The 23,848-nt window shown below is 35.8% G+C and overlaps 1 protein-coding gene across 2 annotated transcripts; it reads right to left on the reverse strand.

The window, feature by feature from the left end:
- Positions 1-9,060: 9,060 nt before the first annotated feature.
- Positions 9,061-14,825, reverse strand: LOC125649495 (linear gramicidin synthase subunit D-like). Of its 2 annotated transcripts, none has more exons than XM_048877071.2 (2): positions 14,710-14,825; positions 9,061-14,613 (listed from the first exon to the last, which is right to left on the reverse strand). In XM_048877071.2, the coding sequence occupies exons 1-2, from the start codon at positions 14,710-14,712 to the stop codon at positions 9,793-9,795; spliced, it is 4,824 nt and encodes a 1,607-aa protein (XP_048733028.2). In that variant the 5' UTR covers positions 14,713-14,825; the 3' UTR covers positions 9,061-9,792. The 2 variants fall into 2 exon arrangements, with proteins under 2 accessions (XP_048733028.2, XP_056021773.1); XM_056165798.1 differs by having other exon boundaries at positions 14,776-14,807.
- Between the last annotated feature and the right edge of the window lie 9,023 nt (positions 14,826-23,848).

Here is a 23,848-nt window from a genome sequence, read left to right on the forward strand (position 1 = left end):
GGGTCAAAAGGTCAGAGGTCAAGCGCACTGGACATCGAAGTAGCAATATGGTTTCCGGGCTCTAAAGCGTTATCCTTTCCACCTACAGTCACCATATCATACATATGGACTACCCATGGGATGAAGATGTTCCCTATCGATTTTGGGGTCAAAAGGTCAGAGGTCAAGCGCACTGGACATCGAAGTAGCAATATGGTTTCCGGGCTCTAAAGCGTTATCCTTTCCACCTACAGTCACCATATCATACATATGGACTACTCATGGGATGAAGATGTTCCCTATCGATTTTGGGGTCAAAAGGTTAAAGGTTACGTGCACTGGACATCAAAGTAGCAATATGGTTTCCATTTAAATTCTTTAACGGCTTTTTTCATCGCATGGAGATGCTGTGTTCCTAGATACCTTTTGGATCATAATACTGAAGTTGTACCTATTACCAACACCCTTTGGGAGATTGGGGTAAGCGGGGGGTATTCTTAGTGAGCATTGCTCACAGTACCTCTTGTTGCTTCTGTTCCCGGGCCCTTGACATAGAAAACTACCTATGTTTGTTGTTTTATCCTACAGAGAGGTCTCCAGCTGTAGGTCAAGTGCCACAAATTTTGATCAGTGCATGACGCTCATGGACGTCGCTCTGAGAGGGGCGAGGGTGTTATCTTGGAATGCTAATGTCGGGTGTTTGACGTAGCTCTGAGGGGATTTGTTATCGTGCGAACACTAATGGCGGGTGTTTGACGAAGGAACTACGTACGTTTAACGTTTCATGGGTTTGACGCAGTTTTCTGAAAACCGAACCAGGTGTTGTAATGTGGGCTTTCTCCTCGTATTACCCCCACCCCCCCCCCCCCCCCCCCCCCCCGGAAAACGGGTCAGCGTTAGACACACACACCCCTTCCATCGGAAAATTGGGTCCAGCATAAAATTTCTATGTAGGCCAATATCTTTCCACTGGCAAAAAGCACCACAGTCTAGAATTGTTAAATGGGGTAATGTTAACAGCTTTAATTCATATGAAAAATAAAATGGATATAAATGCCATATTTGTTTGCCAATAATACAACAAAGATTGAAGGATCATTTTATTCAAAATTTACATAGCAACATGCAGTATGAATCAAAATGCACTATTTACAAACATTTGGTTGATAATTTTTGCTTGCAATATTACCTAGAAAAATCTATTCCTAAATTGTACAAAAAGGGTATCTCCAAAATAAGGCTATCATCACATAATTTATCCATAGAAACTGGCAGACATAAAAATGTACCACGTGAAAAAAGGTTTTGTAAAACATGTATCACTGAAATTGAGGATGAATACCACTTTTTGTTAGTCTGTCCTGTATATTGCCAGATTAGAGCTAAATTAGTGAAAAAGTATTACTGGAGTAAACCCTCCATGTTCAAATTTATACAACTACTAAGTGTGAACAATGTTAAAGAACTCTGTAACTTGGGGAAATTTATCTGTAGAGCTCTTGAACTAAGAACAGTCCATAATATGTAATTTGTATCGTCATTCTCCTTTTTTACTATCACTATACTAGTGTATTTACTATATACTATTGTATGCTAGATGTCTTTGAAAGAATTGGCCGTTTATTTTCAGCTTTGTAGTTATTATCCATGTTCAATTTTGTTATAATGCTATAAGATGTATGTCTTTCGCAATAAAGTTATTATTAAATGCATGCAAATTTATTTGTTTATGTATTTGTCAAGCTAATCGATCATTAAAATCAGAGATTTAGTTTCAGAAGTATAATTGCTTATTCTTAACTTGATAATTATATTTATTGAACAAGTCGACAGACTTAATTGTATAGAATGAATTTAAACATTAGATTTCACGTTCTGAACTGATGTTTTGTGCATTCTAATAATAGAACCGGAAACGGGTAGATACGGCAGTTAAAATAGAAGAAGAGGAGAAGCGTGCTGTCATTTGGGGGCCATTCTATACTGGATTGCGTTTTCCTGCTTTTTCCACATGAACAGAGTCAATGTAGTTAAATCCTAGGCGGAAAAAAAACGCCCTGGGATAGAATTTTCCCCCTCTTGTTTACGGATTTTACTTATTTTAGCGCATAAAATGGGGGGAATGACATACCGGGACGATTTTACCCCCAGGGGGAAAAGTCACTTAAACCGGACCCGCTTTTCGGGAGTTTGGGGTGGATTCTATACAAGGAGGTGTCTATGCTGCAACACAGGGACCAATGGCGGTTAGTGACATAACATTTATAAAAACGGTACTAAGTGATATATGTTTATTTCATTGAAATAAGAACACACTATTTTGTGAAAAGTAAATGCTAAATACCCAAGGCATTGAATATTAAAATATACGGGGGGGGGGGGGGACGCAAATCCTGTCCAACACCCTATTTTGTGAAAAATATACGCTAAATACCCAAGACATTGAACATTAAGTAGCAACAACCACGCTCGCTAGGTGGCGCGTCATGTTCTATTTTTATTTCTACAGGAAAAGTGGGACGAGGTTCCACCCTATTTTTTACGGGCTAGTATGGATAAACCTAGAGCCTACGAATGATGCGAAGTTGATCGTTCGGATCTAAAATAGCTATATTTAGCGTATCTCACGTGATTAGGCATATTCCAGAAAATCCCTTTGAGATTGAAGCGATTAAGCAGAGCGAGTATATGTAAACATTTACTTAACGGTGAAATACGCAACAAAGAGTGACATATTAATACATTTTATGCATGAATAAATTATATTGAGGTCAAACATGAACGATAATTGCCCGTGTTCATGTAGTATTTGATTGATTTAGATATCCAAGGAAAGATAACTCCCATTATTAACGTACTCACAACGTACCGGTGGTATACAATAATACAATGTTTATACATTTCTGAATGATGAGTGAATCTTTACTTTCATCAGAATCTCTTCCATCATACTCGCAGACCAGGTCCCCATACCCCTACCAGTGTCAATCTGTGACTGATAGCAGTGCGGTATTTAATTTGATATAGTCTAGAGGAAATTCGAAATATGGTAGTGACATTTCTTCCTCACTGAATTAGCTGGATTTTTAACGTTTAAAGAAAAGTGGGGTATGGACTGGGGGGTTAAAAATGCTATTTGCCCAATTTTCAACAATATTAATTACAAGGCAAGGCAAAAGGGGTCATAAGCTACAGATGATGCAATTTTCACTTGCAAGTTGCACTGCCACAAGTTACACTTAATTAGTGACTTACTTACAGATAAATAAAGTAACTTACAAATATTTAATTTATTTATTTATCTATCATTTCATTTCATTTTTTTTTTTTAATATCATGGTTTGTACTTGTAGAGTCATCGCAATAAAGGGACATTAATTATTAGTGTTACAAAAAAAATCTGATCATGCAGTTTTTAAATTTCTGAATTTTGAAAAAATAAATAATAGATTCTGATACCACTCAGCCCCCCGACTGGCCAGATAGTTCTGCTTTTGTCAGTTCTGATGCAACTAGCTCAGCCCCCAGACTGGACAGAGAGTCCACTGTTTCGGTAAATTCTGATAATGATGCAACTCGCCCCCCCCCCCCCCCCCCCCCCCCCCCCGACAGCTCTACCAGAAGTTCTCGGAAAAGACTTGCTGATGTTTAATAAATCAGTTTTCCTATTAATTTTACTTTTGCTCCTGTTCATCTGTTCATTAGGCTATGGCCCAATCTGATTAAATTTAAGATCGTTGATCCGCTCCGTTTTCCTCTTCCTTTCCTGTATCTGTGAAGTCCAGAGGTGAGATATATTCTTTCCAAAACAACTAAGAATGTTCATGGAACAATTTAGTATTAATTGTTTTCCTTTTCTGTTGTATGCCTTATTTCAAGAAATAACTTTCAGGTCACTTTTTAATGTGAAATGGAACATTTTCAATTTTTGACAACCTGACGGTAGGGGTGTTTAAGGCCCTATACCTCATTTTCTGTAAGGAAGTGGAGTAAAAGGAATCCAGAATTGGATTCAGCATACTCAAAATTGGTAATTACACCTGCTTTTTATTGTTTTGGGTAATGGTGTTTCAAGAAATAAAGTTGGGTCACTTTTTGATGCGAAATGAAACATTTTCCGTTTTTGGTAACCTGACGGTAGGGGTGTTTGAGACACTATATCTCATTTTCTATAAGAAATTGGAGTAAAAGGAATCCAGATTTGAAATCAGCATACTCAAAATTGGTAATTACACCTGATTTTTATTGATTTGAGTAATTTTTAAAAAATGGGTGGTGGTTGCTACATTAAGATATACGGTGCGCATTCACGAGCACCTAAATCCTTTCTTGTTTTACACAATGAGCCGGGTCTGGAAAGGACAACTTCTAGATAACTCCTTTAATAGCTTGATTGTCATACAAAAAAGTGCATCAAAAGAAGACATGAAAATAGAATGTCTGTAGAATTGGCAGATGTACATGTAGCAGTGTCCGGGATCTGCTTGTTACTTTATGTTATTACACTCGTGATAAGAAGAGCAATCTTTACTCCTCCCCTTTTCAGTGAGAAAATTTCCGGATTACGGATGACTATCGTCTGGCATGCTCGGTGGCGCTAGATTTACTCTTGATATTTTGTCAAAGGTCAAACGAATCGACATAGGGACGGGGGTTAGCTGGTGCTAATCCGCACCTTTTGACAATGGTCACTCCATGTCGGTAGTATTCAGTGATAAGGCACAGCAAGTGTCCATTTTAGTATAGAGATATAGCGATGGTTCGCGCTACACACGGGTTACTTATATAAAATGTAGAGGTCATTTAAGGGCATAGGACACCCCTAAAGATTTTACTATTGCATTTTCTAAAACTATTTGTAAATCTTGATACTGTTAAAAAGAAAAACCATGTTTACCACAATTTTTTTTCCATGAAACCACTTTAATTTTTTTTCATTATTCGCAAATCTTTACTTAAACATTCAATGGGAAAACATTACCGAAAAGTCGAAATCCTTTAAAACGTCTTGTTTGTGAATTTTGTTAATTTCATCTATTAATGACCGGTTTATGAATTGTTTGATCAAATAATAGAAAATCCCTGTAAACACAACCAAATCTCGGGTATCCTATGACTTTGATACATATATATTATTACTACAGTAACTTGATCCGAAGAGTCGGATCACGTCGAGTTGACAGGCGTGGATCATCAGATCACACGAGACGCGAAGCGTCGAGTTTGATCTGATGTTCCGCGCCTGTCAACGAGACGTGATCCGACTCTTCGGATCAAGTTACTGTAGTAATGATAAATTTATTATATACCCCCTTCTGCCTTTTAAATCCACATTTATAAGATACTAAATGCAATCCAAATTATCAAAAACACAGATATACCATGAAATTATTTTTGTGTACGCAGTTTCGTTTGTGACGCGGTCAATATTTTCCACAAATAACGTTGCGTTGATGCATTGTGACGGCATCAGTTTCAGAGGATACTGATACGGAATCAGAAAACCACAGTGTGGTGATCCGGAAAACCGGATCACACGCTGTGAAATCCACAGTATCAAAGAACGATACATTGATGGGTATATAATAAAGACACCTATAACGTATAATTTTGTTTTCCCCACGATAATTCTGTGTCGTTGTCCATCTACCACTCACTTTAACATCTTCACTACGATATGATTTTTTTTTTTTTTTTTTTTTTTTTTTTTTTTAGAAATTTCATTCCTTCTTTGACGGTCATTAAATATGTGTATTCGTTTTCTAATCCCTTGACTTTTTCTATTTACATTCTTTTTTGTCTACCTAGAGTCTAGTGGTGATAGCTCTTTACACTAAAATTTTATTTAATGACTCGTTAAAACACCTGATAACATCACTGTTCGCTATCTTCACTTCTATAGTTTTTGTTCATTACACATATCGGTATTCTAGAGCTTTCGCTCATTATATATGAGAGTCGTTCGAAATGTAACGTGTATTGTACCACAGCGTGATAACGCTTTGCACGATTTCATGGATGATGATATTCTTGAATAGCTCTGTTCAATACCTTTCCAACGGTATAAACACGAGCTGAAGGCTCCACATAGTTTTAAACTTGTAGTCATTTCAATAGAGCCAGTCGTTGACCACTGTTGTAAAAATGGTTGGGAAACGGGTGGAGAAGATTGGAGAAATTAGAGCTTACATAAAAGTTCACACAAAACTCAGTCATTCGGGAATGCAGATTTTTACTGCATTGGGGGAAGTTTATGGGTCTGATAAGGTATCTTATGAGACAGTTCGTAGGTGGAGAAAGAAGTTTCTGACTGGCACAGAGTCCGTCAAAGATGCAGCAAAATCTGACCGACCTGTGACTGTAACAGGCAAGGCAAAAGTCGGGGAAATAATTGAAAGTGATGGCAGATACACGACAATAAATTTCTACTTGAACAAATAAATTCGCATATACTCATAAAGTGTTACCATCGCCCAATCTAGTATTTACACTGTAATTCTGACGAAAATGGCGATAGAAATGAAGTTGATGTTTCATGTAATCAGTGGCGAAACAAATATTGCCACAAATACACAATATTTCACATGATAGATAGACACCCACCGGAAGTAAAGAGCGTGATTAAGAATTTGTGTTGATGTTTGTTATACATGTAAATTCAAAGGTCAACCATACATGTAAGTTGGTTATGTTTGCCGCCAAATAGTGCTTTACATCATAAATGTCCATTCGGTAATTTTTTCACTCATTCAGAGACATCACCAGCTGTAGGTGAAGTTCCAGAAATTTCGATCCATGCATGACGCTCTAGTCCATAGTGTGCACATTTCACTGCACTTTGTACCTACATGTAACAATTATAAAAGAAAACAAATTGTATAATTATTGCAGCGCACCATGCAGGTTGACGCCAGATTAATTTCTCACAAATATAAAAACAAAACAGTATTGATATAACATTGCGTATTCATACCAAATAAGTAATATAAGTCTCCTCCACTGCCCAGGAAAACCCATAGATTCTATAAAAACAATTTTTTGAAAACCCTAAGGAAACGTGTTAATCCAGCCATATTGCAGAGTAAACAAAAATTGAGTGGCAGAACCTCACTTTTGTATGTATTAAATATGACTACCGTTTTCATGGATTTTACAAGGAGAAAATAAACTTAATAAAGCTATTAATAGAAAATTCGACTTGTTCGTGAGAGTGCGCTAGAGATTGAATACTCAATAATAACCATTCTATAATCGAACACGTTTGCCAAATACTGAAACCTCATTGGCTGTAGCTCAAACAACTGAAATCTAGTAACAAGACACTTCCGTAACTTTATTTACGTGTCGTTAGGACAATTATTTTTCGCTATACTACTATATGTAACGCTAATTATTTTTTAATTACGCAAACGCTGATCGTGACACGTGATCTCAGTTTCTAATGCCTCATAAAAAAAACCGGTGACTTTCACTTCTAATGCTAGGTACTTGGGTAGGGAATATATGTGTTAATCTTACTTGTAACACGCAATGTGATTGGCTGAGCACACTGGAAAAAAATCAGTTTATATTGTACAAGTATAATGTAACTTGATATGGGTACACGCCCCCTTGACAACCAAGACGGCACTACTTTTTAAAATTAATTTTACATCGTAGCATCGTTTAGTTCTAGGTCTTCTGTGAAATAGAACATCAACGGGGAAAACGTGCACAATAAAACACTATTGTTTGACCGGTTCTCGATGTTAAACAAGGTGGTATTTTTACTTGTAATTTATGCACAAAACATTAACGATAAAAACTCGATACTAACTCTGATACTACGATATCATGTGCGAAATAATGGTATACCGGTATCAAGTACTTGCAACTTTGTGCTGTTTCATTTTAAATATATATTTTTCACTTTGGGGATTGCTTGATCCGCCTATTAAAGCATAAAATGTGTCATTAATGACAAAATGTACCAGATGACGTCACGCCAAAATTGATTGACAAGTGGATCACATTCTGTGAATTGTATATATTTTACTGTGTCGGATTTAATAGGTGACAATGCTGCATATGTAATGGTAAGTTATAATTCAGTTTAAAACTTTTATAAAGTCAAGAAACCACAATTCGTGTAGCATTTTTTGACGCATGACTTATATTGTTTGATGTCAGGTTTAGATTTATATAAAAAAAAAAAGAAATAAAAAAAAAAGAAGAAGAAACAACTTCCCGGTATCTACTGTCAGTGCGACTCAAAAGTCGACCATCTGTTGTGCAGTAAACATGAGACTTGTATATGTAGCCTACACATATCTTCTGTTATCATAATTCGTTGCAAACACCACCTGCGTTTTAAAGTTTGATTAAAGTACATGCTCAAGTTATGGGAAGAACCAAGATGGCGGTTATCTCGGTCGACACTTGGTCAGGCTGTTGCTGAGTGAATCCTTGCGCGGTGCACGTGCTTTCTATTTCTCAGTGTTTGTTTACTTTTTTGTATAAATGAAGACTTGTTGAAAACAGTTTTGTCTTTTTACATTAAAATTATAAGGAATGAAGCTTCGCGGATTATAAAGCGTAAACTGCACCAAGTTACATTATCTCGTATTACATTGGTCAAAATTAGCTTCATCCCTTAATTGTTAAATGTCTTGGCTTTGACTATTTCACCTACAGATGGTGATGTCTCGGTATGAATGAAAAATTTTCGGCGGGACGTAAACCAATCAATCAATTAATCAATCTTCGGTTTGACGCATTTGATGGGATTGAATCTCTCGGCGGTGAATCGTGACTGGTGTTGTGCCATGCCCGTTATGGAATGATGATAATAAATAGAATGCATGTCACGATTTCGAAAATTATCTGATTAGGTATATGGAAATGAATTGTTAGTAGGAAAAGGCAGGAAATCGGACATAACTATATGATATAAAAACAATCAACGTCACATAAGGACCAAACTGTAACATCTCGCGCAGTTACAAAATGTTCAAGGCGACAGACAAAGTGATCCGTGAAGGTTGCTATGCTTTACATGCGACACAAAATTTAGATCATTGTTAACAAAATAAAACCATGGAATGAAATTGAAATATACATTTTATTAACACGAAAAATACATTACATCAAAACTACAGTACTTGGCCTTAATTAAGTTTCCAAAGAAAATTTTCTCTATATATTTCATGTAAATCTATCTTTTTTTCAAAATCTTCTCTTGGAGCCAATTTTCCCTCTATGTGGATGAAATAAAAATCATTTTCTTTAGAAATATCAAAAGTAACTGTTATATTTTTAAACAATGTTACGATGAATCATTGCAGAGAGATAACATTTTATTCACAATGTTAATTTTTCAAATTCCAAAATTACACATACTTATATAAAGAGCAAGTACTCTCAAATTAAACTTCGTGTTAAAATTGTCATATCATTTACAATAGATTATCATATAATTATTCTGAAATTATTAGATGATACTTCGAGATCGGTGCTTTTTATTTCATCAAAATTGGTCAAGAAATATAAAATTGTTTGAAAATATATGGTTTTTTGTATGAAATATATAGTGGGAATTTTTTTTGGGAACTTACTTACGCCCAAGTACTGTAGATTTGGATAAAAAAAATTTAACACACCATGACAATGCTAGATCAACTTACAAAACTATGAGTCGGAGTCCACCGATATTTTTGTACATTGACATTGTGATGGTTATAAAAAGTACGAAAAATTACTTCAAATCCGTTTATTTAAATGCTATTGTCAATTATTTTACAATAAGTTTGTCGTATATATGATTATGCTGACTATCTAATTTCTCAACCCAAAATACCGTTTGTACACAAGCAAAAGGTCCTGGCTCGGTTTCAATAGCTCTTTGGTTTCCTTTGAAATCATACAATCAGTGTTACTAGTATCAAAAACAGGCCAGTACGGCGACCTGTCCCAAAAAGAGGACAAGAAAAATGGCGTCAAAGGAATCAGCTCTTTATTGTCTTCAGAGGCATATTTCAGGACCTTCCTCCATTCATTTAAAGGTAATGGTTTCAGGTTGTCTCCAGCAAACAACTTGTTAAAAGGCATGGTCCTCTTGTTGAACATGTGATAGATACGCTCGTATTTCTTGTCAGGATCATTGCATATTTTCAGCGAGATTTCTACGATGGATTTTGCAACGTAGTCTACAGGTGTGAGATCGTATGGAAAATCCATGTCAGGATAGAATCCCAGTCTCTTCATGCCAATGAGCGTTGATGCGAATAAATCGTTCTTTGGCGCCATGCCTGTGGTAGTACACCCAGTAATTCTTGCCGGTCTAAAGACTGCACCTCCTGGCAATAGATCGAGAGCTTGCATAACAAGGCGCTCGCTGGCCCATTTGCTTTGACCGTATCCCCCTGCTATATCGAAAGGATCTTCGAATTCGTCGCATTCGTACATCACCGGATGGTGTGGTTCACCAGGCCCTGGCTTGGGTGGAAAAAGAAAGACACCAAGAGTTGATGTAGAGAATATAATTTTTTGCACACCTGTCAAGGCGAGTTTAATGAACTCTTTCGTGCTAAGTACATTTGCTGTTCTGTGGTCCCGGTAATCTGTGTTAAAATTCATCATCGCTGCATTCATAAAGATGACATCAACTGAATTGCATAAGGAGGTGTAAATATCTGGTGCTATTCCTAAGCGAGGCTGTGACAAATCTGATAAAACCACAGCGATCCTATTTGTATATTCAAATTTCCAAAGGTTGTATCGGCGTAAATTTTCCATTATTCTACCAATTCCTCTCGTTTCCGACGATTCACGAACCATGCAGCAAATGTGAGCATTACTCTTTTGCAGAAGTTCAGACAGCAAGTATGCCCCAAGGAAACCTGTAACACCAGAAATCAAAATATTTTTGGGATACCTAAGGTTACTCTTAGGGTTTGTGGCCGACAGATGCGGAATAGCAACTGATCCTCTTCTAGCGAGTGACAAAAATAAATCAATTGTCATTTCAGAGTCCATAATTATCAAGTTCCTGAGTTCCTGGTCATCTGATGAATGAGTTTGTTCATTTTTCCTTAAAACATCTGTCTTTCTCTTTACCACATCTGAAAACTCTTCGATGGTATCTACGGTACCAATGTCAGTGAAAGAAAGAGAAAGCCCAAACGTGTCCTCTAGGTGTCTCTGTAGAAGTACCAACTGAAGTGAATTTCCTCCAAGTTCATTGAAAGAACTTTGCCTATGTAGTGTATATGCGTAGGAAGGATCCAACTTCAAAATTGTGCACCAGATTTGAGCTATTAGAAGTTGTGTTTCGTTTAAGTGACTGTGTCCAACAGATTGATTTTGTTCATGAATCGATTCATCTTTTTCGAGTTTTTTCTTATCCAGTTTACCGTTTATTGTTTTGGGGAATTCGGATAAGTCTAACTTCTTAATAAAGGTTGGAATCATGAATTTAGGCAGTACTTTTACCAAGTATTCTCGAAGTTCAGAGGAGAAGACGAACGTAGGTGCAACAAAAGCTGCTATTGATAATTCATTGTTGTTGATACACCTGTGAGGAACAACCACAGCAATATCTACTTTTGGATGTTGTATCAAAACTTGTTCAATTTCGTTCAAATCCACTCTCTGACCTCTTATCTTTACCATGTCGTCCAAGCGTCCAACGAAAGTAATGTTGCCTTGTGAGTCCTGTAATCCATGGTCTCCTGTTCTATAAAGAACTGACGGTGAGTTTATCATTGGATTTTGGACAAACCTTTCCTTGGTCAGATGACTGGCATGACCATGGTACCCTTCAGAAAGACCAAGTCCTCCAATGTAAATTTCGCCAATGACCCCTGGTGGCAGGGGCTTCATGTAATCATCAAAAAGATAGACATCAACACCTGCGATGCTTTGTCCTATTGGCAATTCGCAGTTGATATCTTCATGTTTAGCTTCTTGAATGAACTCAAAACAAGTGGCACAAACAGTCGCTTCTGTTGGTCCATATGCATTGAAGAATCTTCTTACATTTTTTTCTGCCCATTTTACCGCCGTTGTGAGAGTACATGCTTCCCCTGCTGTCACTATTTTCTTTAAGTAAGGCAAGTCTTTGGGGCTATATATGTTCAACAAAGATGGAGGAAGGGTAATAGTTGTAATTTTGTGTCTATTCATCGAGAGGAGAAATTCTTGACCGAGTCGTTCTCTTTCTTCTAGAATCGCAAGAGTGGCGCCACTGAAAAGGGATGTAAATATTTCTGAAATCGTTGCATCGAAACCTATGGATGCAAACTGAGCAATGACGTCGTTGGGGTTTAAATCCCACAGCTTAATCTGTGCTTTTGCGAGGTTGACAACCGAACTTTCTCGTACTTTTACGCCTTTTGGTTTCCCAGTAGACCCAGATGTATACATTATGTATGCAAGGTTCTCAAAGATATCCTTCTTTGGAAAAACGTTTGCTCTCATATTCTCGTTTTCGTCAAGCTCAAAATGAACCAGACACAATTCTATTCCATCAATAGTGCCACCCTGCACTATTCTAGGATTAGCTGCCAATTCTTTGAAATTGATATCGCCAATCCTTTCCTTTGTCGTCACGATTGTTCTAACTTGACTGTCTTTTAGTGTGAAAAGGAACCGTTCTTGGGGGTAATCTAATGGGAGTGGAAGGAAAATGTGCTTACATTTTAGAACAGATAGCACCGATATGACATAGGCGATAGAATTTGGCAGGTGCAAACCAATTACCCTCTTTCGACCGTTCACAGTCGTTTCCCGCAGAAGAACTGATAGAATTTCGATCCTATGCATTGTGTCCTCGTATGTCATGGAAGTCGTTGACGTTTTCATAGCTATTCTACTTTTGAAGCATTCGCTGCAGCTTTGAAAAATGTCAATAATAGCTGGGGATGGTTGCTTTATGCTTTCGGTTGGCGGAGGGTATAGTACAGCCATTTCCTCTTGGGGAACGAGTGATACATCACATAAAAGCTGTGAAGAATTCTCGGTGATTGAACTGACAAATACTGGAAAATGCTGAAACACATCAATTATGAAACCAAGGTCTTCAGCGGGTCTTCTGTTATAAAGAATGTGAATTTCATTGGTATCTTGAGAGTGTAGCAATAGTATATTGCAGTCATGCAAAACTTTCTCCCCAATCAAGATTTCTGATAGTGAATCTCTGGTTGTGCCGATAACGATGTTGTGATGTGGTGTTTGTTTTCGTTCCCGCAGTGCAGGGTATCTGTAAAATACATCAACGAGAAAACTCATTGATTCGTCATATTTCTTCAAATCCTCCTGGCAAATTCTGATGACGTCATTGATTTCGGTTTTCATATCCATCTGAAAAATGGCTGGGCAAATATCCGAATAAAGTCTAGAAGCACACTTTGGTAATCTAGATTTGTTTGCTATCAATCCAACGTTTACGTCTGGCGTGCAGCAGGTTCTACCAACGAAAGCAATAAGAGCTGCCATGATGAAACGAGAGTTATCTTCCTCAGATGATGGTAATGTCACAATTTCTGTCTTCAAATGGATCTCATCGGAAAGATCGATGATACCAGCAACCACATTGGTGCGTTGTTTGAAAAAAACGGTAGGTTCATACCTCTCGAGTTTGCGTTTCCAGAATGTCTCTCTTTTCCTTATGTGAACCAATGCTGATGTGTCGACGAAAAAACTGTTGTCTAATCTCAGTCCTGTGATTAACCCATGATTTCTAAAATTACACAAAGGGATGCTTGTTCCGTCTAATTTTGCAACTGACACCATAAGCGGTTCCCCCAAAGTGCTCACAATGAGGCTGTCATCGACAATATCCAGGATTGTACCAGGTTTCGTGTCTTCTGTTGGAAATCTGCAGGCAACTTCTGTACTTGTAACCATGATGAATTCCCCTGATGATGTTAGAATTTTTGCACAGCCGAGAGAATTTTCATGATTTCCCAACTCTAGAGCACGAGCAAGATTGAATATTTCTTTCGGTTTGTTGTCGAATGATAGAACTCCAAGGTTTGGGGGTATGGCGTGAAGTCCATAGTAAGAGCGTCCTTCTGTTGGTTGAATAGAACGAACAGCACAGCCAGATTTTATATCAAGTACTAGCTCCTCAAAGCACTTGATCCCAGTTTCCTGACATTTGAGATTTAGGGTGAGTGCTGAATCTTTTTTGTCGATAGCAACTCTTTGAAATTTCAGAATATCTCCTGTATCAATTCCCGGTTCCACAACATGCCAGCTAATACCATGTTCGCTTTCGCCATTTATTAAGGCCCAGCTGGTTGCATGAACACCGGCGTAAGCTGGCAGTGGAGAATCGTGATAGTTGATTGTTAAAATCGACGGGATTTGAAGTTCATTCTTTTTAAGAATACGTGGGTTCGAGATGCTGAAAAGGTAGTGAATGTGTGCTTTGTTTAGGGCCTCTTCTAGGCATGTTGCTCTTTCCCACCAATGGATACCAAACTCATCGCAGTACTTTCGGATTGATTGCGTTTCTGTAAACACGGCTACTATCTCGATATTAGCCTTTTCAAGTATCTTTAAGCAGGAGAGTAAAATGTTTCCTTCTCCAATAACAGCACATCGAATCCTTTTTTCCATATCGACAGCTGATGGTGACAAATGCTTCATCTTCTAAAATTAAAGGATAGAAATGTTTTTAAAAATTCAACAAATATTCTTCACAAGTATTTTATTAATACATTTTGGGCTTTGATAATGTTTACATACCATTTCGCTGTTGTCAGCCCATTCCAAACTGATTTACGAGATCTAGATGGAACGAAAGCACTTTACCTTCTGAGACCAAACGGAAGGTCTGCAAGTTCTGATATAAACTGACCCAGTCTTCGGTATGGGCTTTATATAACATTCCTAAATGTTGTACTCTGTTACCTTTCACGTATATATATATATACATATATATATATATATATATATATATATATATATATATATATATATATATATATATATATAAACACGCTATTTGCTGTGTTCTACTTTCCTCTTTTTATTTAATTAATTAAAATTACATTTTTTGCAAATTTTTTGCAAACTCAAACTTGTCATGGTTGCACTCCAATTCCATAAATTTCCGTCTGAAAGTGATTGTAGATTCTTCTATTGGCTACCTAAAGATAGTTAAATAATATATTATCATTTATCAATGTTTTGCCAATGATAAAGATATCCTGTTTCAATACGCATTTTCTCGAGAATGCAATGGACTTTCACTTTTAGTTAATAAAAAATGATATATTTTACAAGATATACATACAAAAAAGAACTAACTAGGATGTTTCTATTTGAGAGAGAGAGAGAGAGAGATGTAGATGGGTATGTGTTAGAGAGGGAGCTAGAGTTACTGTATTATATAAATAGTGTAAACAACCTTGACTTTTACTCCTTAACTGGGTGCTCGGGGTTTTAAATGAAATCAAAACATACCTGAGACGATTCATTAATCACTGCATACGTACATGATTGTAAAGGAATCGAGATTAAGCTTGTACAAAATTGTATAGATTTTCTATGACCGCATACATAGAATAAATGTTTGCCACGCGGAAAAAAAAATTACGTGTACAGTATGTAGCAACTGTAAAGATAAGAAATAGCCCCATGTTGGAAATTCCTTACAGTATTTTGGGTCCTTTAACTCATTTGTAATCTTTATGGTAATCGTGCCCGTCTTTCTTAAAGCTGACGTGAATTCTGAAATAGTAGACCTAGCATAGCAATCTCTACCCAGAGTTGTCGTTCCTTGCTCTCATTTAAGTGTAAGGAACGATAACTCTGGGTAGAGATTGCTAGCATAGCTCTACGTCAAAATCAAATGTAAATGCGGAACCACGCTTCCGTTTTCCGAAATGTGGTATGGCGGTCGCCCGCTCGGACACGTGGGTTTCCTTCGGGTATTTCGGTTTTCTCCCACAAAAAGAACCCCTAGCGCAAAACTTCCGTGCATTAAAGGACCCAATTGGAAATAAACTTTCGAGCTTTCATGGGTTATCCTTGGTATTTATGTATGTATGTATATTTGTATGTATGTATATACCGAATAAACATTTATTTATGTATCTAAACGTTTTACTATTATTTGAGTTGCACAAGTTCTCCATCACCGGCATTGGTGACGTCTCCATATGAGTGAAAAATTCTCGAGAGGGACGTTAAACTGTATACAAATAACTAACCATCCAACATATGAAATTACGGGGGGGGGGGGGGGGGGGGGGTAGGGAGACTGATGGGAAACGGGAAGGGTTCAGATATCCACCAACATTATAATGACATCATTTCTGTTTTGTCGTTAACCAGATGACACAGTGTGGAATAAAACGAAGTTTATTTTTATGTGTTTTATTTACATTGCATATAATTATAGATATTATATCAAAACGGCGTTAAACGGCAGTGTTCACCTTCATATGATTTGATTTAGTAGATATGCACTCAATATTTAACCATTATCCTCAATTCAAATATCTAAGAAAAAATGTTTTAAGTATCTGGGGTTAAAAGAACACAGTACTTTATTCTTCTTTTTCGATATAACGCGTAGGAAATTCCAAATGAATGGGTTGAATAATAAATGGTAACCCCCCCCTCCCCCTTCTGTAAACGAGTTAGAAAGCAAAAAGGTATGTGTGACAATCAGTATTCCTTCAAATAATGGTCTTATTTTGTATTTGATATAATGGTTTTAACACAATGCACTGCGTCTTTCTTTAATTTATATGTTCATACCTGTTCGTCGTATTATTTCCCGATAATTTTGCTTCATTTAGTACCTCTGGATAGGTTTTCTAACACAAATATTAATAGCAAAAGTTTATAAACTTTATTTTTTCTGTCATTGAAATAGCAAATCACAATTTTACAACAAAAATTTTCGACACCAAAATGACAGCTAGTATTACTTTAATATTGAGTAAATTAATGTGAATGGGTGAGAAACAATGATAATAAAGGTAGCTTGCTAACATATATGTTTTTCAATGTCTATCTATTACTGGAATATATGTAAGTTACTCTTCCCGTATGTACCTCACCTATGATATATCTAGATCCACTGTTTCAATACATATATATATTGAATCCAAGTGACGTATACATGTAGGTCCGTTGGAGCGTGTTCAGATCTGCACTTTTCACATCGATAAAAAGACTCAGAAAGTGTATCCAAGTCATTGAAGAGTATTTTGAAGGATTGATAATTTATCTATGCAATCTGTAAAATGTGAATTTCTGTAAAACACGGCAATAAATTACATGTAATACACTATAGGAGATTTACCTGTTGTCTGTCGGGGCTACCGCACGGGTAAATCGGAAACACTGTTCAATGTGAATTGAAGCGTATCAAAATCATCCCCTCATTATACCACTAAAACCCTGATACAAATGCATAAAATGATAGAGTGCTCATCTAATATGGCGGATAATCAGAAAACTATAGCGGACACTGAAAAGAACACGATATTTAAGATTCATGTCAGCTTTCTGTATTGTCTTTTCGACTTTTTTCGTCAGATCGGGGTAAAAAAAAATCACTTAATATCATTTTATCGTCTTTTCGCCTCGAAATAATAAAAAAAAGTACGAAAATGGCTAAAAGTAGGTCAGATATTTTTCTGGACTTTTTCTCATTATGGATACAGATATTGCACTGAAAGTTTGTCACCACTGTCCGACGAGCGTACGATGTACCATATGTGGTATTCTTATTTTATTTGCTTGGCAAGAAATTTTGAGAAGCGAATGTTCCCCTCGCCCCCTCTTTGAAAACAGATTAAATTTTACGTTGTTACACATTTATACCGATGATATGGTGTAGAACTGCACTCTTTACCAATTTTTCCTTCATGTACACAGTATAAGGAATGGTAAACCATTTCCCAAAACAAACTACATTAAGGATGTACTCTACATCGTCATGATGGTTGCTTTCCTTTTAAAACATGGTGGAAAATATAAATATCAGCAATATTTGTCTATTCATTTAAAGGGAAAGGCAACCCTAACCTCATTGTTGCTTTTATGAATAAAGTATCACTTACTGATATCTTTAAAAACAAGAATCCTTGCTTAACGATTAAATTAATATTAATCTATCATGTATTTTAAAGTACCCGCCGCTAAGAGTGCGACCATTGATGTTTAATTTATGACGTCACACCGTCTGTTCCGGTTTATTTCATCAGTAGCACTGTAAACATCACAAGTCACGAACTGGAAAGGTTTGAGCCGTATAGATGTGAGTCCATTATACCGCAAGAAGAAATTGAGAAAAGAAGACGTTCAGTCGAGTGGCAGACGGTAAACGTTTCTTCATACAAATGTCTCGAACCTCAACTTGTCATTACGCAAATGATGGATCCATAGTTTACGTAGTCTTTTCTTTTCAAATGACTTGGTTGGGTCAGGAATTTTCAAAAAAAAAACAAAAAAAAAACCCAACCTTTTTTTCACATCTCTCCTTCGCATTAGTGTAATTAACTGCTCGCCAGGAAGGCATCAACCTCTTTATTCGTAAGATCTACCACTTGCACATCTTTGATGATTCTAGAATCTCATCAAAACCGGAACAGACGGTGTGACGTCAAAATGATTGATTTTTGTGGTCCTGAATACAAAAGAGTTACACATCATGGCAGCCTTTATAGATCGCGGGAATTTCAATTTTTGACGTTTTCAAATTAGTACTGAAGCCTATTTAGGCCGTATATCAACATAATTGTATGACAAATCTTTATCATATGATTTATCATGTAAACATCTTTTGGGTTGCCTTTCCCTTTAAAACATGCTCGTCTAGCTGAGTAGCACAGTATGTTAGCACGTGGACCGTGTTCGAGTCCAGCAGAAGTTTTAAATTTTTCTCAGAGAGCTTTCAACTAAAACTGTATTTTTTGACTAAATAAATTAAATTTGAAAGTTTTCAGTTTCAAAATATTGTTGTACATGTCCTCCACTTTTCATCCATATCAAATCTCTCTGGTGTACCATACTTCCTTAAGACAAAATATTATTTTGAAACGTACAATTTTTTTCAGAAATATATAAGTAATCAGAAAAATTGCTTGACCATAGCAGAGTGTTTTAAATGGGCATTAGCAGTGAAAGTGATGGCAATCGTGTTTTTTCAAAATATCTCAATGGCATGGGAATATACATGTATATTAATGACTAATAAAAATATTTATTTAGTACAAAAAGAAAAGAAACCTAATAAAACTACGTTAGATAACCGCTTTTAGTGTAAAGAAATATATAAGGAAGAATTATTGTCTTGCAAGACAATAATTATTTAATCCCCAAAATCACATATTCATGTGCCTGCTTTGGGGATAAAAAGTGTTTGAAATCATTAAATACTGCTATCATTACTGAACTATATAAAATGGGGCAATTTTTATTGAATTAAAGTTTTGGTAACAAAATGACAACTTTAACGTTTTTGTAACATGTCATAATGATTACTTTCAGGCCTGGGTGTAATTTATTTATAGAAGGATATGTTTACTTTTCATTTCGTACATTTGGCTCAATGGGTATACATGTATATTAAAATTAGACATACAACTGCATGTCGTTTCTCATGTATTCAAATAATGTCAATATTCGTAAATCAGTAAAAATCGTATTGAGATTTTATTTGATATGATACAGTGTCAATATAATGCATTCCACAAGCTAAGGGTATAACAGATTTATTTTTATTACGGTAGTAGTCTCAATATTGGTATGTTCACGAAGTCTGGGAAACATCATCGAGACGAAAAGACGACAAAGTCAAAGGACGACAAAGTCAAAAGATGACAAAAGGATGGTGTCTTTTCGTCCCAAACTAATGCAAAAAGGTGACAAAACGAAAAGTTTGTTATTTCAATATTTTCTATATGCAAAGTTCGATTGATAGCGCCCCCCCCCCCCCCCAACCCTAATTTTAAAGTAGAAGTGAAAGGTAATTGATGAATTGAAGAATTCGTGTAGTGAAGCAACTTTTTTCGACACCCCCCTCCCCCTCCTGCGATTTAGGATTTTGCGATTTGGACAGATATGCTTAGTGAATAAATATCGGGTTCGGAAACATCAAAGACCCCCAACCCTGGGACCTGAAATTTTGAGGGTGGGATATTTGTTGTCACCACCCACTAATGTGAAAAATGGTAATAGTAATCTCTCTGGTTGTGGAGATCCGCTCCTCCAATTTTTCTTCATAATGCATTACACTTAGTGAATAAATATCGGGTTCGGAAATATCAAAGACTCCTACCCCGGTGCCTGAAATTTTGAGGATAAGATCTTAGTGGTCAACTACCACCACTGTGGAAAAATGGTTATGGTATTCTCTCTGGTTGGAGGGGCAGATCTCCATAAACAGAAAGAGTACCATCACCATTTTTTCCCATCTAACTGCCTATGAATTAATGGTGCTGCTTAATACTGATCAATGTAACATAATACTGATTAGTTCACAAATCATTAGGGGGGAGATAAATTCTTTTCGTGTGTTTCAAGAATGCAATTAGATGTTCCAATATCATTGAATTCACATTTATATGGATTTATAGTGTTCATTCTTTCATTCATTCAATTTATACATTAATATCATCGGTATCATCTTTCTTTTTCTTTTTCGATATTTTCTTAACACGAATGTGTAATTATAAATAATCCTTTATCACCACGTGGAAACCATAGATACGTGTTAGTATGCCACTCCCGATGTATACAATCATATTCACTCTAAATATCTCTATTATACTGAAAGCAGAAATACTTATAGATTCAATAGATATCAAATAAAGACTCATAGGAAAATATTGTATATAAACATTTTTTTTTATGTTCAACCAAATGTATATGAAATTTTAAACTTACTTTTTTAGGCAAAGACACACTCAGCGTATGTATCTATTTTTAAGTGTTATTAACCATATGCATTACTTTTTTTTTTAGTGATATCTTATATTCTTTATATCTGGCTAATTAATATAAACGCTGATTATTTGCTAATCATATATCCATTTTTAATGTTTTTACCTTCGCTATCTTTACCCATTGAAATGATAGCCATGCATTTCCTCGTGAATTTGAACGATGTGTGTGTTTAGGAATCTCGGTGAGTACACGTATAACATGTCTACTAGTATTTTAACGGCTGGGAATATTCCGACTGAAATGAAAGTGAAATATAAATACATGAGGTTATGAACAGCCACTCTTCCCGCCAGCCTACTTTTCGTGAACCGCTAATTAACGTGCTTCGTGAGGCATGCTGGCGTACCGCCTCACAATTCATGCCCTCATATAATTTCAAAAACGAAATGTATGTGCCAGAGAGGTTCGTTTCTGAGTTTAGTAATATATGTTTAAATTAAAAAGAATGCCCCCTTGATTAATTAAATCATTGACTTATGCTTCATTGCATGTCAACATAAAGACTAGAACTGATGCGAATAGAATATCAATGAAAGCAGGGAATATCTCGAAATTACACAATACAGATGTGACTACATATTGTTTTATGTTTGTCACCTGTGATTTATATCGCTGAAGTCAGTATCATTATATTTCATATTTTACATCTGTGTCCCTGGAAACATGATTATATTTCTAAAAATAAAAATGTTTATCGGTTGAAATTATATCCTTAAAGTAAGGTGACAGTCTTTTCAGCAAATTTTTAAACTGTGATGAGAGAGAGAGAGAGAGAGAGAGAGAGAGAGAGATTATGAAATACAATTTTTACACTAGCTAAATTTTTGTCATATATGTACATGTATAGAATAGAATTTATCTCAATTTTCTTATGTATGTATGTATGTAATTGCTTACTGACCAGGGACGGATCTGGGAATTGCGGTTACGGGGCGCCACTTCATGAGGCAGGGGGTCTGGGGGCCGCTTTGAAGTCCCCAGTGGGTCTAGGGCGAAACCCTGGTGGGGCCCAAGGGGTGAAGTCCCCGGAAGCTCCTGGATTTTACAGATTTTATAGGGCCTGAAATATGTCTCCTATTTAGTCATTTGTACTATATTCTATAATTTTTGATAAGGTGAAATTAATCAAATGACGCAAATTTTAAGGGTTTTTGGAAAAAATTAAGTTCTCTCAATAAATCAAAAGATTTTGTCTTTTATTTCTCCGGAGTGGAAGAAATTATTGCTTCTTTTATCGTTTAGTACATTTTTTTAAATAAGATACCACGATTTACCTTAAATTTGAAACTGCTTACGATTCTAAAAATAGGTTTTTGTGGTAAAAGTTTGATAAATCTGATCACCAGTACCATCCTCTCCTCGTCGCTTTTTTTTTCTGACTAATTTCTGAATTTGCATTTTGAAAATCAGAATTTTTATAGCAGACTTCAACATTCAAATATATTCAAAACATACCCTGATAAACAATTGCACTCTTACATGTAGGTAACACTACACGCTAAGAATTAATATTCTTTGAATGTTTATAGTTTACAGGACCGGGTGATATTAAAATTCATGCAAATGTCGATTTGTCAAAGTTCCCTAAATTTTTGTTGTTTGTTATTAATTAATTTGACGATATTTGGCACTGAAATCTGCACATGCTACTAATGATGTAAGAAGTTAATTAAAGAATATGATTCTATCTATCTAAAGATGAATTCGTAGAATGTTAATGATTATTTTGCAAGGAAACCAGCCTCCAATTTAATTGAATAAAAAGTTATAATAATTAAAAATCGTGATTTTTACACCATTTATTTAGAAAAGAATTCGTTTTAAAGACCTGATGCCGCCAATTGAATAAAAAATTGATTAATTAAAAATCGTGATTTATTTTTATTTAGAACAGAATTCGTTTTGAAAACCTGAAGAAACTTTAAAAGAACCACTTGTGCATTCGTGTGACAAAATGTCTGCTATATTCTCACCCGCTTACAATTCTAAGCATAATTATAATACATTCATGCACCTTTATCATCTGTAAAACCGTTCATCATAAAAGTTCGTTTATAGAATTATAGGAAATGCAAATTTTTATGCAAAAATGACACTAAATTGTACATTTTCATAATCCTATGATTAAAACTGATAGCTGATATTTTGGTGCAATGGTCGATTTTTCTGTTCATGAAACTCTGTTATGAATAATCCTCTTTCGTTGATCTAATATTTTTGTGAGATTTAAATAATATTAACTACGAAAGTCTTTTAGTATTATGTAAAAAAAAAAAATAATAACACTTCACTATCAATATTGATTTCAATGGACGAAATTTTATGCTTCCGTATAAAATGTTGTTAACTAAGCAACACTGGTAATAATCAATTTCAAAGATGAATTCTACTTGAAATTCAATAAAGCTGTAATAGGATACTTGCCATACATATATAAATTGTAAGCGTGTTAGCGTGTGAATAGTTATTTACTGTAAGGTTACTTATAAGTGCGTGAACGTCAATCCTCGTTCATTTCGCTAATTACGGGTTTCTGTTTTATATAACTATATTTATGTTAATTCTCAAAAGTCACGTGTTAATTTGCGAAAGTTTCGCATTATTAACGCGAAAGTTTCGCATTATAACGCGAAAGTTATGCGCTCGTTTGCAAAGTTGCATTATAACGCGAAAGATACGCGTTTATTCGCGCGAAATTCTTGCTTTGTAACGCGAAAGTTACGCGTTTATTCGCGAAAGTTTTGCGTTATAACGCGAAAAAAACTATGTTCAGCTACGAAAATGAGCAGAATGAACTTCCGTAGATATGGTCTAATTAAACTAGTTTTAAAAAAAAAAAACCACTTTGACACAAACTTGCACAATGCATCAAACACACTTTTCTATATTCTTCTTAAAGAGAAATTGTTGACCACTC

The sequence above is a fragment of the Ostrea edulis genome, chromosome 5 (assembly GCF_947568905.1).
Source record: "Ostrea edulis chromosome 5, xbOstEdul1.1, whole genome shotgun sequence".
Lineage (NCBI taxonomy): Eukaryota > Metazoa > Mollusca > Bivalvia > Ostreida > Ostreidae > Ostrea > Ostrea edulis.